This window comes from Microcaecilia unicolor, chromosome 4 (assembly GCF_901765095.1).
Source record: "Microcaecilia unicolor chromosome 4, aMicUni1.1, whole genome shotgun sequence".
NCBI classification, from domain to species: domain Eukaryota; kingdom Metazoa; phylum Chordata; class Amphibia; order Gymnophiona; family Siphonopidae; genus Microcaecilia; species Microcaecilia unicolor.
The window spans coordinates 363,875,551-363,892,149 of record NC_044034.1 but is presented as its reverse complement, the minus strand read 5'-3'; the positions used below and the strand labels follow the sequence as shown (position 1 = coordinate 363,892,149).

Below are 16,599 nucleotides of genomic sequence, written 5' to 3'. Positions count from 1 at the left end.
TGGGCTTCCCCCGATGCATAGAGCCTTGATCCCTAGTGTTGATTAGGACACCACCGGATCTGTATGTGTCCTCGATGTCAGTTCTGATGCTGACCGGTCCCAGGCCTGCTAACAGTGCTTGGTGTCAAGGAAGGTGGGGACCCACTCGATGCCGGTGCACTCCCAGGAGTAGGCATGGAGGTTGATGCTGCCGGTGCTGAAATAGATATTCTGGCTTTCAAGGAGCCAAGAAGTTGCTCTCTGAGCCAGTCGCACTTGCTGAGTTCTCAATTGCATTTTTAAACAGATCATAATCAGAGGGTACACGATCTGGCCCAAGGCACCTGATGTACCAATTATGCAGGCCCATAACAGAAATCACCTGCCTACACTGGGTGCACCTCTTGAAGCCACTAGGGGTCTTCTGTGATATTGAAAAAAGAATCTCAGTCAAATTAAACTCCTCAATCTTGAGGGCAGCATTCAAACTGAAGTCGGAGCTGCGGCCTAAACTGGGCAGCCACACTCAAAAATAAAGAAAACTTTAAAAGGCCAAAAAATAGCTAAAAAAATAAAGGGAAAAGGAAAAAACTAGAAACACTACGATGAAAAGAAGAAAAATACCCACATGGGAAGGCACTTTGAAAAAAAACAAGAAGCACAACATGAGGAGAGCACATGTGAACGGATCCTCTCAGCTCCACGGAAAAAAGATGACTGGAGGACACAATCGTGTGTCAGGTGGGAAGGCACCAGCACATGTGCGGTGGGACTATCTACCTTACTAGTTAGCATTCACATCAGGCTCTGTCTGATGACGTCACCCAGATGAGAGAACAGGAAGGCCTGCTTGTCCTCGAGAAACCGATATTATAATAATCCAAATATGTAAGAATAATCGACTGAATAATAATCTGAAAATAACAGCCTTCCAAAAAAATCTCAATCTATGTAATAACTTCATTTTGAACAAGATCTTTTGAACCAAATGGTTGACATGAACTTCCATATTCAAACCCGAGTCAAACCAAACTTCCAACAACTTTTTTTACAGCTATGTCAGAATCATGAAGGAACATAGTATCTAAATTTATATCTCTGTGCCTATCTTTAATCCTCAATGGAACTGCTCTTTTATTTTATTTATTTTGTTACATTTGTACCACGTGCTTTCCCAATGGAGGCAATGGAGGGTTAAGTGACTCGACCAGAGTCACCAGGAGCTGCCTGTGCTGGGAATCAAACTCAGTTCCTCAGGACCAAAGTCCACCACCCTAACCACTAGGCCACTCCTCCTAACCCACAAAACATTAGTTATATCAGGATTGATCTTTAAGAATTGCTGAGACATCCAAACAAAGATTTCCCTAAAAACCTCATTCAACGCTTTCACAGCAGTAAAATCCAATAGAACGGAAAAAATTAAAAGATTATCCTCTGCATAAAAAATAAAATATTCAGTGTCTCTCTTCTGCAATATCAATCCTAATTAAAAAGAACTAGGGAAAAAGGTTAGCCCTGGGGAACGCCCTTGTTCCATATGCCATGAATTTCGACTAATTATCTTGCCAATAGACCTGCAGAAATCTCTTTTTCAAAAAGCCTTCAAACCAACACCTTCCCTCCCATTCCCATACCCTCCCCATCTTGCTCAAAAGTACATCATGATTCACCATGTCAAAAGCTGCTGACAAATCTAATTGCATCCAAATAGCCCTGGAGTTTGGATGCCAATGCCAAAAGTACCATCTCCGTACTAAACAGGGAGCGAAAACCTAATTGAAAAGGATCCAATAAATTGTGATCATTCAAAATACTCTTGGAGCTGTGATATTACAGTAGCGTCCAGTCCACGACACCATGTGGTTGCCTAGGGAGGTGGAACCGCTGGAGCCTACAGCAGCAGAGCAGCGTGGATGGCCCAGAGCTTACCTCCAACCAGTGACACGGCGCTCAGCGCCGCAGAACCTCTGCACCCCGGACTCGCTGAAGCCTACGGCAGCAGAGTGGCAAGGACAGCCCAGCGCCTACCTCCAACCAGTAATGCGGTGCTCAGCGTCGCGGAACCCCTGCACCCTGGACTCGCTGGAACCTACGGCAAGCGAGTGGCGAGGACGGCCCAAAGTCTACCCCCAAGCAGTGACATGGCGCTCAGCGTCGCAGAACCCCTGCACTCTGGACAATCTCCTTTGAGCAACCAACAGACCCGGTCCATAGAAGCCTGTCCGACATTGGTTTTATTTCCCCACCTCTGAAGCTGCCATAAAAGCACACTCCAGTCTGCCGAGATGTACATGATGCCTAGCTTATCACGGTTTTTTTTTTTTTTTTTTGCTTTTTTTTTTTTTTCATTTAAACAATTTTATTTATACTTTACAAGTTATACAAGATTCACTTGCAAGTTGTAACATAGAGAATTTAAATAAATAAGAAAAAATTAGAGGAAAATTAAATATCTCTTATTTAGAACAAAAAACGAGGAAAAATAATATAAAGGGAGCGTGTACAGAAAGTAAGGAGAACCAAATAAACAGAATAAAATTTAAATCCAGTAACTGGCCTGACTGTGTTCTCTCAATTATTTCTTACCCAATCTAAATTCTCTCATGCCTTGGGTCCACTGGGTACTCTTTTCAATTCTAGGAATGATTTAAGTTGTTCTGGTTCCCAGAAAACATACTTATTATCCAAATATCTTATACATTTACATGGATAAACTAACAAAAATTTGGCTCCCATCTGCCTTGTTTCTTCTCTAAAGGCTAAGAACTTCCTCCTTCAATCTTGCGTAGTTTTTGTTACATCCGGATAGATCCAAATTCTGTGTCCACAAAAAGTTTATAGGGAATTCTTAAAGTACATCTTTAATAAAGAATTTAAATCCTGTTCAAATATGAGAGAGACCATTAAGGTACGTCTTAGTTATTTCACTTAGTGATTCTTCTAGTAAAGCGGAGATATCATTTAGGCCTTGTTCAGTTTGCTGATTTTGTTTCTCATTCCTGAAGCCCACTTGCTGTACTTGACTTTGTTTAGGCAATGATAACTAGTAAATTTTGTTTAAAGGAGGAATAGCTTCATGAGGAAAATGTAAAACCTCCAACAGATATTTCTTAAAAAGATCAATCGAGTTGGCCATCGGGAAATTAAGAAGCCTTAAATTCAAACGCCAACTGTAATTCTCAACCTGTTACAATTTACGATGCATCAAAGTCACATCTGTTATAACTGTATTAGTGGAAGATTTTAAAGTTTTCAGGACGTCCAAAATGTTTGAAAGAAGGACGTCCACACCTTCGCTATGCCTCCGCTGACACACAATACCTCCCCTCCCAGGGTCCTGCAAACTGCTGCGATGGACCTGAGTATGACATTTCAGGCTGGCAAAAAAAGTTTTTAAAGTTGTTTTTTTCAGGGTGGGAGGGGATTAGTCACCACTGGGGAGTCAGGAAGGTCATCTGGTCAGTTTGCGCACCTTTTCGAGGCTTGGTCGTAAGAAAAAAATGGACCAAGTCGCCCAAGTGCTCGTCAGGGACACCCTTCTTTTTTCCCATTATCGCTCGAGGATGCCCATCTGTTAGGCACGCCCTAGTCCCGCCTTCGCTGCGCCTCCGACACACCCCCGGGAACTTTGGTCATCCCCGCGATGGAAAGCAGTTGGGGACGCCCAAAATCAGCTTTCGATTATGCCGATTTGGGCAATCCTGAGAGGACGCCCATCTCTCGATTTGTGTCGAAAGATGGGCGCCCTTCTCTTTCAAAAATAAGCCTGATAGTGTACCTGAATATAACTCACCTTGAGCTACTACTGAAAAAGACGTGAGCAAAATCCAAATAAAATAAATAAAAATCGATTTACAAGATCCTTACATACTTCTCATCTACTAACTTAAAGGAAGACCAAATGCTATCCACAAGTACATTACTCAATGACTCATCTATATCAAAGCAAACAGCATCCAATAAAGGCACCGCATGTGAAATAGTACTTAAAAGCTTATGTATATTAGACTGGAAAAAAATCTGCAAAGTTCTGCTCAGAGTAGTAGAGCACGTACTTGAAGGTACTTGTGTAAAATTATTAATCAACTGAAAAAGCTCTCTACTGGGATTTGAACTTTTTTTTTTTTATTTCTTTATTTATCAATTTAGATATATTAAACAAGCAAAAAAAAACTTGTCAAGTAAATAACATCACTGTTCAAATATGTAAGGAAACCAATTAATATTCAAAATAATTACAGCATGTTAATTAAAGTCCACATTGTGAGATTCAAAAATTACAAAATGGATATCGAAAGAAAATAATTAAGGAAGCTTTCCTTTATCGGTTGCTCATAACAGATATCTTCTCTTAACATATAGGGCTATAAGTTAAATACTCCCTTGTCCTTTTGCAGCCAGAAATAAAGAAAGTTGTGCCGGCTCATAAAACACATATTTATTAGATTGGTATTTAACTAGGCATTTGCACGGGTACTTTAAGAAAAACGTTCCTCCTAACTGAATTACCCCAGGCCTCATAAGTAAAAATCTCTGTCTACGTTTTTGAGTCTCCTTAGTCACATCAGGAAAGAGACTAACTTTTAAACCAAGGAAACTCTTATCCTTATTTTGGAAGAAAAGTCTCATCAGCCAGTTTTTATCTGGCGACAAGGCTACTGTGGCAATTAATGTAGAGGCTTGGATTAATTCAGTATCTGAAGCTTCCAATATCAAAGAAATATCCAAATCTGGCTGCTCTTGAGACACCTGGCGCTTCAGGGGCAAATAATATATCTGTGTAAATGGTGGAACCATTTCCTCCGAAGCGCCAAGTGTCTCAGTAATGTATTTTCTAAGCATTTCCCTTGGTAAAACACCAATTTTTTTTGGAAAATTTAAAAAGCGGATATTATTGTTTCTGGTTACATTCTCCAAGAATTCAGTACGTCTCCTCAAAGAAGTTAAATCTTTAATCATAGTCTCTTGGTTTAAATGAACCTCTTTCACTTGTTTTTCCAATTCTTCTTGACATTTCGATATTGTCTCTATCTTGAGTTCAGTCTGTTGAACCTTGAGGTCCATATTAGACATTTCTTGAGATAATTGTTTAATTTGTGGACTTAAGGAATTCCCCAAGTCCACAATCAAGGTGTATAGAGTCTCTAGTGTAATTTCAGTAGGTTTCCGAAACTTAGGAAAAAGTACCTCTGTAACTGCAACAGCGGACTGTAGTGTTTTATCTTCGGTCACAGCTTCCGTCTGGTGCTGGTTAATAGTTGTCATATCTCCCCCTCGAGAGGCACCTAGATCGCAAGAAAGGTCCACACTATCCGCAGTTCGACTCTCCTCCTCGGTCCTATGGACGACTGCACTCTTCGGTGGCGTTCTGCTAGGATCCGGCGTCGACGTGCTCGCTCCCGAGGGTTGCGGGGGAGGTGCCCTATCATCGGGGCTGAGCGATAGCTCCAGTCCAGCGGTCTCCGAAATGGTTCCATTTCCACCCGGTCGACCTAGCGAACCTGCTCCCGGTGTTCCTGGTATCTGTGCACCGCGAAGGTAATTAATCATTGTGGATTGTAAAGAAAGACTTTGCCGTGGAGGGGCAGCAGCGGAGGACAAGCGGCCCCTTCTCTTTGGCATTTTGATTCTCGGAGCGTTGCTGAGCGTCCGAACTAGTCAGCGGCCATTTTGAATCTCGGATTTGAACTTTTAGTACTGGTCAAGCTTAATGCCACTTACTATGTCCCTGAGGGAGCAGCTATTTGTGGCCCCTGGCCTAGTATTATCAATACAATAAGAGGTTACAGACGACCAAGAGAAAAGTTACGAAAATGGTACAGGGGCCACACTAAAGCCATATGAAAGTAAAAGTGGAGTGGAGGAGTGGCCTAGTGGTTAGGGTGGGGGACTTTGGTCCTGGGGAACTGAGTTCGAATCCCACTTCAGGCAGCTCCTTGAGACTCTGGGCAAGTCACTTAACCCTCCATTGCCCCATGTAAAGCCGCATTGAGCCTGCCACGAGTGGGAAAGCGCAGGGTACAAATGTAACAAAAAATAAATCTACACCCTAGAGTACAGCAGAGACAGGGGTATATATTATTGTTGTACAATGCACTGTATATTTAATTTGAATGGTATGTAATTAATAACAAAGTTATTATATGATAGTTACAACCAAATCTTTCAAAAGTATGCTTTGTTTCTTTATACTTTTTTTTTTAAAGAAAAGAATGGTATTTATCACCACAGTATGAGGTTTCAAGGAAACACAATCAGAATCATAAAATATGTCATCAGGGAAAAGGTGATAAAATGCTTGGAATGATCTCCCCATTCCAAATCTTGGAATTCAAGAAAGCAAAACATAGGCCCAGAGAATATCCAAGGACAGTCAGAGATCAACAGAAATATAGGCAATAAGCCTGAAATAAAACTGGGGAGACTGGATGCGTTTTACAGCCCCTATTCGCCATCATGTTTTACATTACTATGACTGCGTTAAACAAATTCAAAGAGGGAAAAACTACTACTACTACTTAACATTTCTAGAGCGCTACTAGGGATACGCAGCGCTGTACAGTTTAACAAAAAGGATAGTCCCTGCTCAAAGGAGCTTACAATCTAAAAGGCGACATGTCAAGTTGGGGTAGTCTAGATTTCCTGAATAGAGGTATGGTGGTTAGGTGCCGAAGGCGACATTGAAGAGGTGGGCTTTGAGCAAGGATTTGAAGATGGGCAGGGAGGGGGCTTGGCGTATGGGCTCAGGGAGTTTATTCCAGGCATGGGGTGAGGCGAGGCAGAAAGGGCGGAGCCTGGAGTTGGCGGTGGTGGAGAAGGGTGCTGAAAGGAGGGATTTGTCTTGCGAGCAGAGGTTACGGGTAGGAACGTTAAGGGGAGATGAGGGTAGAGAGCTTAGGAGGGGCTGCAGATCGAGTGCATTTATAGGTTAATAGGAGAAGCTTGAACTGTATGCAGTACCTGATCGGAAGCCAGTGAAGTGACCTAAGGAGGGGGGTGATATGAGTGTATCGGTCCAGGCGAAAGGTAAGACGTGCAGCAGAGTTCTGAACGGACTGAAGGGGGGATAGATGGCAAAGTGGGAGGCCAATGAGGAGTAGGTTGCAGTAGTCAAGGCGAGAGGTAATGAGAGAGTGGATGAGAGTTCGGGTGGTGTGCTCAGAGAGGAAAGGGCAAATTTTGCTAATGTTATAGAGGAAGAAGCGACAGGTCTTGGCTATCTGCTGGATATGCGCAGAGAAGGAGAGGGAGAAGTCGAAGAGGACTCCAAGGCTGCGGGCAGATGAGACGGGGACGATGAGGGTGTTATCAACTGTGAGAGAGTGGCGGGAGAGGAGAAGTGGGTTTGGGAGGAAATACAATAAGCTCGGTCTTGGCCATGTTCAGTTTCAAGTGGCGGTTGGACATCCAGGCAGCAATGTCGGATAAGCGGCCGATACTTTGGCCTGGGTTTCTGCAGTGATGTTTGGTGTGGAGGGAAAAACTAGTGGAAAAATATCCCAGGTAGCTGCAAAAAAGGCGTGTGTGCTTAGCAGAGGCTATCAGACTGACTTGGCAGCCCTCAGTGCAGGAGGAAACTGTTGACCAAAAAAGGACAAAGACTAGTTGGCATCTTCTTACAGAAACTCAGAAAAAACATACTTTATGTCAAATTTTAGTGAGCAAAGGTAAAGTGCACAGCGGTTTTGTATTTTCTCTGAAAACCCGAGGAGTTAAAAAGATAAAGTTAAATAACCACCATTATCAAGACAGCTGGCCTTTGGATTGATAAAGAGCCCCATGAAAATTAAAGATTTTTTTAAAATGGAAATAACTTGAGGATGCAGTCAACACAATTTTTTGTTGATGGGAAATACCTGAAAAGGGAACTTATGCTCAAAATCCACATTTTATATGCATTCATATTTCACACACACACTCTCTCTACCTTTCCAGAGTAAGCTCAAGGCAGATTACAATTCAGCAATTAAGTCACGGTCCTCAAAAGGTGTTACAATTTAAGTAGGTATCTAGGATACCAGAAGAAAAATTGTGGTACTCAACACCAAAAACATTGTCAAGGACAGAATTGGGATTTGGACATTAGCTTCTAAAGACTAGGCCATACCAGCATAATATGAACAACATTTTTATGTTCACATGGGTGCTCAGCTCGCTCACCTCAAAAAGGGCTCCTGTTATCATCCACACATCCATCCTACTGAGAGATGCCACAGATTACTGTGGTGCTTCCAGCATAAAATGAATACAACTAATAACAGCAAAGCAAGCTAAGGACTCATTTGGCTCACACACACATCAACCAGGAGCCATGCAACATCCTCCTACCACATAAAGGCAATTCACAAAAATTGTAATGAAAAGTGATAATTAAAATTCACAATGTATGTAATTAACTGTAACAGAGAATTACTAACCTGAGAACAACTATAATCTAAAATCTTAATGTGGGCACTCAAAGCTTGGTCCATGATATCTACAGGAACGTCATCACTATGTGCCAGATTCCAAAGAAGATTCAAAACTTTGTGTGCCATCACACCATCCTTGTCGTCTTCTGCAAGACGCCGTATTAGCTCTAGTAATTTCTCCCGCTGCTTTTTGCTTGCATTTGTCCAGCTTGCCTGTTTATTAACGTATTCAACATAAAAAATTAATATAAACTCAGATTACAGCTTTTATACTCCTGCCTGCTCAAATGCATAATATTCACTAGAAAAACGTGACAGTCTCATGACATGTCACTATAATTTTATTTTAATTCTACTGTATGTAAAAATGCAAGATTTGTTTTAATGCTATAATATTTTTCATTTTTGCTGTTCCTCACTTAGCAATAGAAAGACAGGCAATTTATAAATCAATGATAATGAAATGTGCTGTCAAAAGAATTAAAAGTTAGATATGCTTTCACTGCTAGTTCATGTTGTATAAAGGTAATATCCACATCTGAAATGAACATGCATATTAACTTAAGACAGTACACTTCATTCTGAAGTACATTAGCATGGCTGTGTGCACTGAAATTTCAGAGAGAAAAGAAAGCAGAACAGCTACTTTTTGTGTCTACCTTACCTTGATTTGTAGCTGTCTTTTTCAGGGCACAGACCGTATAAGTCTGCCCAGCACTATCCCCTCCTCCCAACCACCAGCCCCGGCACAGACCGCACAAGTCTGCCCAGCACTATCCCCTCCTCCCAACCACCAGCCCCGCCTCCCAACCACCGGCTCTGGCACAGACCGTATAAGTCTGCCCAGCACTATCCCCTCCTCCCAAGTAGGTTCAAGCAATTCCCTGCTTCCACTACAGACTAAGATTTATTTCTATAGGAGGCAACAGTGGGATGTCCTGGATCATCTATCCCTCATTCCTCTCTGGCTGCAATGGTTGCACACTAGGCTGCATTGTCTTCCTCTGCCATCCTATACCCAACTGCCAATGTGATTAAGAAGTAAACCACAACCTAACATCTGTGCTCTTTGGAGTTTATTTCCTTCATAAGATTAGGGACTCCACATTTATCAGCTTGAACTCCCACTATGTTATTTTTAGGAATTGCACGATAGTGTTAGAAGGTGATTAGAATTATGGTTGATTTGGCTCATGGTACTATTTTACTGGTTTTATCTTGTTTATGTGTTTTCCATTTCCACTTCTTCTTCTTCTGTTTATTAATTTAAATTTGCACACTGCCTCACCAAACTTAACATTACCTTAAAACAATCAAAAAGGTGATCGAGTTGCTCTGGGGAGAAGTCCCAAGCCAGCTTTGCCAGGAGATCATGAACATTCTTGACAATGGCTTCATGTTTTCCTGCCTAGGAAAGAAAATCTGTGTCTAAATTATATTAGCTTATAAAACAAGGGGGTTTCCCAAACATTACCAGGGTTTCTAAGATTTAAATACTTCGCATTTTTAATCCTGCTTCACAGTGCTTTTAACTCTGGTACATTTATTAAAAACCAATATTATCAAATGCTACTTTCCAACATTACCTGTGCAGCCCAAATATTGTCTAGATCTTGGAGGGTGAGTGCTTTCTCCTTTATAACAAAACGCAGGATCTTCTCTAGCTTTTCTACATACTGGGGTTGATGAAGACTATCTCGCAGCACTATTGACAAAATATTATTCTGCTGGATCCATTCCTACAATTAAATTGGACAAAGCTCCATTATATCAAGGTGTTGAAGAGAAAAATCACGTTCTTTATACAAAGTTACTCTTAAGTTCCACCAATATCACATGAAAGGAAAAACAAAACCTACCCAGAAAAAAAAAAAAAAAAGAGCATGATTCCCTCCCACACACACACACAAATCTAGGACAGCTTAAGACCCCAACATTTCTCTAGATATACAGCTCAACTGTTATTATAACGTGAACCAGCTTATAAGGCAATGCAAGAGTGGCACCTGATTTAACAGCAAACGGTGTGACAACACAACACTGAAGCCGTCTCCACCCACTCTAGTGTAATTAGATTTTCAGAAAGCTTTTGATAAAGTTCCTCATGAGAGACTCCTCGAAAATTTTTGCACCTTGTAACTGTGCCGTGAGCTGAAAATGTTTTTAAAAAAACACTGCAATACAGACAAGATAATCAGTCCTACGAATGGTATACAACTAAAGCAGGCTATAATCTGCTTCAAAGCAATAGAGATGGCCACAAAGGCACAGGAGAAGCACTTTATGTCATTGAAATGACTGACATGAAGGAGGCATAGGTAAAGGATGAAGCACAGCATGAAACATCTTGATGAGAGAAGTTGGCAGTTACATATATATGGGTATGTCGAAAGACTTCCATTTAAAACAAAGAAACTAGACAGAGATCTGATCATAAATATCCAAAAGTTGGGAAGGTGCTATTGCTAGAAAGTTTCAACCTACCAGAGGTGGACTGAGCATCCCATCTGCTGAATGAGAACTAGACAGATTGTGGATGCCTTTCAAGGATCTCTATTCAAGATGGAAGGGGCAACACTGGATCTAGTGCTCAAATATAGACAGTGTGTCCAATGTTCACATAAGGGTCCACCTGAGCAGCAGTGATCATCATACAGTATAGCTTGATATAGTGGTGGCAGAGGGGCAGGAAAGAGTGGGGTTCTTTCCTGTCCCCAAAGAGTACTCCCGCTGCAGCTCCTACTCATCCTACCTCAATTGAGTGCAGGGGTGTCTGCAGCGAGGAAGGTAGCAGCTGTTAACAAAAAAAGCGGGGGGAGGGAGGGAGCGGTTAAAAGGGGGGGCATGTTATAGGTGGCTGTTAAAAAAAAAAAAAGGGATAGGATGGGAGGGGGCTGTAAAAAAGGTGGGGATGCTGTGGGGGAGAGGGGCTGCAAAACAGTTTGAAAATTTTGTACACAGAATTTGCAAGCTTTGTGCGCAAACATTTGTAATTTTTTGCGTAGAATTTTCATTTTTTTTGGCACAGAATTCTAGCAGCAGTAAGTGAGAGAAGCAAAGTGAAGGAGGAAGACAGTAGCCCACATTCAAAGGAACTATAAAAAAGTGATGGATCTTTATTGGATCTTTATGTTAAGTAAATAAAAGAAAAATGAAAAGGTATCCATTATAATTCTCCAAACAGGTGGCATCCATAAAGTACAAATTATCACAAAAGGAGAAAGAGAAAAGAATATCAGGTCAAGCTGAAAGAAACAAAGTGAAATCAGGAAGGCAAAAAGAAGGGTTGAAAAAAATTAGCCAAAACTATAAAATGAGGTGACAGAACTTTCTTTAGGTATGCTCAGGAAAGGAAGAAGACCATAGCCAGAATTTTTTTTTGTACTGTAATTTTTACTGAAAGTTTTCATAACCAATATATCACTCTAGAGAGATAAACAAAATACAACTCCAGATCTCTCTCCCTACTACTACTACTACTATTTAGCATTTCTATAGCGCTGCAAGGCATACGCAGCGCTGCACAAACATAGAAGAAAGACAGTCCCTGCTCAAAGAGCTTACAATCCCCCCTCAAAAGCCACATACCCTCCCAGTGTCCAGTTCATTCACTGTACCATTGAACAGATCTGTCCTAGTAAGACTGTATCCTGGGCCAAAAATGGCAAGCCTGACCTCAAATGCTCCACAAGAAACAAGTTTAAATCTTTGATGCCATCTAGTGGTGGATATCAAATTAACATCCTTCCAGGCTACAGAAATGACTTAAGCGTGCAGCATAAATACAGCTCTTTAGGAAAATGCGTACTTCCAGATCCAAGACCACATTACCTAGTAAATAATTCAAAAGACATAATTCTCTGGGCTATCAGTACTCTCCCAACACCAGAGCGACTACCACAATTGTTCAGTTGAACTGCGCTTAAAACCAAGGAGTCCAAACCCTAGGTTGTCAATCTTGATCATCAGACTGAGTTCTATATACCAATTACTAAATTTACACCAGTATGAATATAGGCAAATCACTCCTAGCAATATACTCCCTATCATTCCTTCATTTAACATTTTCTACCTCACTCTCAGATAATATCATACCCATCATATTGAATCACCAAAGACTGAACACTCCACATCTTACCAAACTAACAACCACCAAAGGAAGAGCACCTACACATGGACGTCACCTACAAAATGGTATGAAAAGTCATCTAACTAGGGTACAACTTACGAAAATCCATACTTCTCCTTTTATAGGAGCCTCATACCATACTGTTCAAGTAGGCTACATTAACGCCAGATCCGTAATAAACAAAACAACAACAACAACAGATTGGATCACCTCAGAAAACCTCAACCTACTCTTTATCAACGAAACCTAAATCCATAATCAGAAAGATCCAATAATCCCTGACCTCTGCTCTCCAGGTTATAAAATTACTCATTGGACCAGAAAGGAAGAGAGAGGCAGAGGCCTAACACTAATTTATCGCTCCCATTTTAACACCGAAATCATCGCCAAGTCCATAACATCCCAATTAGAAATTGCCTCAATCAGAATTCACAATAAATTCCTGGTTGATCACTTAAACTGTGTCCTATTCTATAGGCCACCCAGCAACTGGAACGAATGTCAGTCTAACTATGTGTGTATCCAACCCTAACATCTTAGTCTTAGGTGACATAAACCTTCACCTGGAAGACACCAACTCTACCAATGCACAAGATTGCAAGGATTTTCTTCACACTAGAGATCTCATACTTCCACAATTGCATGCTACCCACAGGAGGCTCTTAAATAAACTGGATGGGCTGAAGATAGGACCCGAAGTGGTGAACTGGATTAGGAACTGGTTGACGGACAGACGCCAGAGGGTGGTGGTGAATGGAATTCGCTCGGAGGAGCGAAACGTAAGTAGTGGAGTGCCTCAAGGATCGGTGCTGGGGCCGATTCTGTTCAATATATTTGTGAGTGACATTGCCGAAGGGTTAGAAGGTAAAATTTGCCTATTTGCGGATGATACTAAGATCTGTAACAGAGTGGACACCCCGTAGGGAGTGGAAAACATGAAAAAGGACATACGGAAGCTAGAAGAATGGTCTACGGTTTGGCAATTAAAATTCAATGCGAAGAAATGCAAAGTGATGCACTTAGGAAGTAGAAATCCACGGGAGACGTATGTGTTAGGCGGGGAGAGTCTGATAGGTACGGGCGGAGACAGGGATCTTGGGGTGATAGTATCTGAGGATCTGAAGGCGACGAAACAGTGTGACAAGGCGGTGGCAGTAGCTAGAAGGTTGTTAGGCTGTATAAAGAGAGGTGTGACCAGCAGAAGAAAGGGGGTGTTGATGCCCCTGTATAAGTTGTTGGTGAGGCCCCACCTGGAGTATTGTGTTCAGTTTTGGAGGCCGTATCTTGTTAAGGATGTAAAAAGAATGGAAGCGGTGCAAAGAAAAGCTACGAGAATGGTATGGGATTTGCGTTACAAGACGTATGAGGAGAGACTTGCTGAACTAAACATGTATACTCTGGAGGAAAGGAGAAACAGGGGTGATATGATACAGACGTTCAAATATTTGAAAGGTATTAATCCGCAAACGAATCTTTTCCGGAGATGGGAAGGTGGTAGAACGAGAGAACATGAAATGAGACTGAAGGGGGGCAGACTCAAGAAAAATGTCAGGAAGTATTTTTTCACGGAGAGAGTAGTGGATGCTTGGAATGCCCTCCCGCGAGAGGTGGTGGAAATGAAAACGGTAACGGAATTCAAACATGCGTGGGATAAGCATAAAGGAATCCTGTGCCGAAGGAATGGATCCTCAGGAGCTTAGTCAAGATCGGGAGGCGGGGCTGGTGGTTGGGAGGCGGGGATAGGGCTGGGCAGACTTATACGGTCTGTGCCAGAGCCGGTGGTGGGAAGCGGGACTGGTGGTTGGGAGGCGGGGATAGTGCTGGACAGACTTGTACGGTCTGTGCCAGAGCCGGTGGTTGGGAGGCAGGGCTGGGGAGGTGAAGATAGTGCTGGGCAGACTTATACGGTCTGTGCCTGTGCCAGAGCCGGTGGTTGGGAGGTGGGGCTGGTGGTTGGGAGGCGGGGATAGTGCGGGGCAGACTTATACGGTCTGTGCCCTAAAGAGCACAGGTACAAATCAAAGTAGGGTATACACAAAAAGCAGCAAATATGAGTTATCTTGTTGGGCAGACTGGATGGACCGTGCAGGTCTTTTTCTGCCGTCATCTACTATGTTACTATGTTAAAGACCACATATTGGACCTCTTCTCTCACAAACTATCCACTAACCATAATATTTTAGTAACAGATTTTAAGTGGTCAGAAACACCTTGGTCTGACCATCACAAACTAAACCTCTCATTAAATTGGCAGAAGAAGGGATCATATCATTCACCATTACATATAACTTATAGCACAAGAGGTTATTGACCCATCAGAATTTTGACAATTAATGGAAAGGTCGAACGGATTCCACCCATTACCTCTCTGACTGGGATGATAGATGCAGTAGCGTATTGGACGAAATAGCTCCCCTTAGTACAAGAATTTCACGAAAACAAAATGTTATCCCATGGTTCAATGATGAACTAAAAAAACTCAAACACTAACCAGAAAGCTCGAACGAGCATGGAAAAAAAAAATCAAAAGATGAGCATACACTTAATGCAATATACAATAAGATGGTCTAAAAGATCCTATTACAAATCTAAAATAGGACCAGACTACAAAGATTTGAAGAAACTATTTCAAGTAGTAGACAAGCTACTAGATACCACTCAACACACAACAACTAACACAGACATTCCATCTGCAGATGAACTTGCCATCTACTTCAAGGAAAAAATAACAAAATTACGTAATCCACTTCCTCAATACAACGTTGACTTTGATTACTTCATCAATGGACTGATTCCAAACTATGAAGAATACACAGTTGACCGTTGCTGGTCTAAATTTGCTGTTGTCACTGCTGAATCTGTTACCCAAGCCAAGTTAACTCCATTATGGTGTACAGCGCTGCGTATGCCTTGTAGCACTATAGAAATGATAAGTACATAGATAGATAGATGTTTCATTCTATGTGGAAACTTAAACGTCTAAGACCTTATTTCCCGAGGGAAATATTCCGTAACTTGATTCAATCTATGGTTATGAGCCACGCAGATTACTGCAATGTATTATCTGCGGGATGTAAAGAACAGCTTATGAATAAACTCCAGACAGCACAAAACACAGCTGCCAGGTTGATATTCAGCAAAACATGATTTGATAGCGCCAAACCTCTACGATTAAAACTGCATTGGCTCCCTATCAAGGAACTTATTACCTTCAAAATTTGCTCTTTGGTCCACAAGATTATCTATGATGAAACCCCAGGATACATGGAGCATATTTTCAAAGCACTTAGCCTTCCAAAGTTCCATAGTTTTTTGGGAGGAGACAGGCCATACTTGATTCTTATAGAATCAAATGACTTCAAAAGCTCCTTCTCACATAATGGTCCCACGTAACACAATCCTTTGTCACCTCCCCCCCACCCCTGAAGGGCAGCCTCAAAGGTGGGGACAGCCCCACCCCAATCACCAAGGAAAGAGATGTGTACCATGACCTCCACTGCCCCCCTCCCCCTTAACAGTATGAAGCCATAATGTTATCATATGCTTTATGAAAGGGTTGGAGATACTGATAGATCACAAAGCTCAACAGGAACCCCAAGAAATACTAAAAAGGGGCACTTCACCTACATAAACCTGTTCAATATGAGCAAACGTTTGAGCTGTTCCCTCCTTTTCTAATCCCGAAAACACGCAGCTGTGTTACTACATAATATGATCTCAAATATGGGATATCCAGTCCCCCTAATTCTTTATGGTACTCAAGTGTCGACCTAGCTATTCTGGGTTGCCTGGCAAGTGACCCATTTATCCATGTCAGTTTTAAACCCTGATATGCACCCATAGCATTTCGTTTCGTAAATAAAGATAGGTAAAGTAGTAAGGGGTTATGTTAGGGCTAATATAACGTCATCTGCAAATAGTGATAAGTTATGAACAGCCTAGCCTGTCCAATAAGGATTCGCTTTATGTCCGCTAAATTTCAAATACGTTGTGCAAAATGCTCATTATTAAGGCAAAAAAGTATTGGCAAGAGGGAACACCCCTGTCTGGTCCCTGCCCCCAGAGCAAATATACAGG

General features: G+C 41.8%; 1 protein-coding gene across 1 annotated transcript in view; it reads right to left on the bottom strand.

The window, feature by feature from the left end:
- The window catches only part of USP9X (ubiquitin specific peptidase 9 X-linked), a 377,318-nt gene that overhangs the window by 216,503 nt on the left and 144,216 nt on the right, over window positions 1–16,599 (bottom strand). The window contains exons 10-12 of the mRNA XM_030202341.1: window positions 9,980–10,132; window positions 9,697–9,801; window positions 8,400–8,606 (exon numbers count right to left, since the gene is read on the bottom strand). Of these exons, the coding sequence (XP_030058201.1) occupies window positions 8,400–8,606; window positions 9,697–9,801; window positions 9,980–10,132 (465 nt within the window). The remainder of the gene's footprint in view (window positions 1–8,399; window positions 8,607–9,696; window positions 9,802–9,979; window positions 10,133–16,599) is intronic.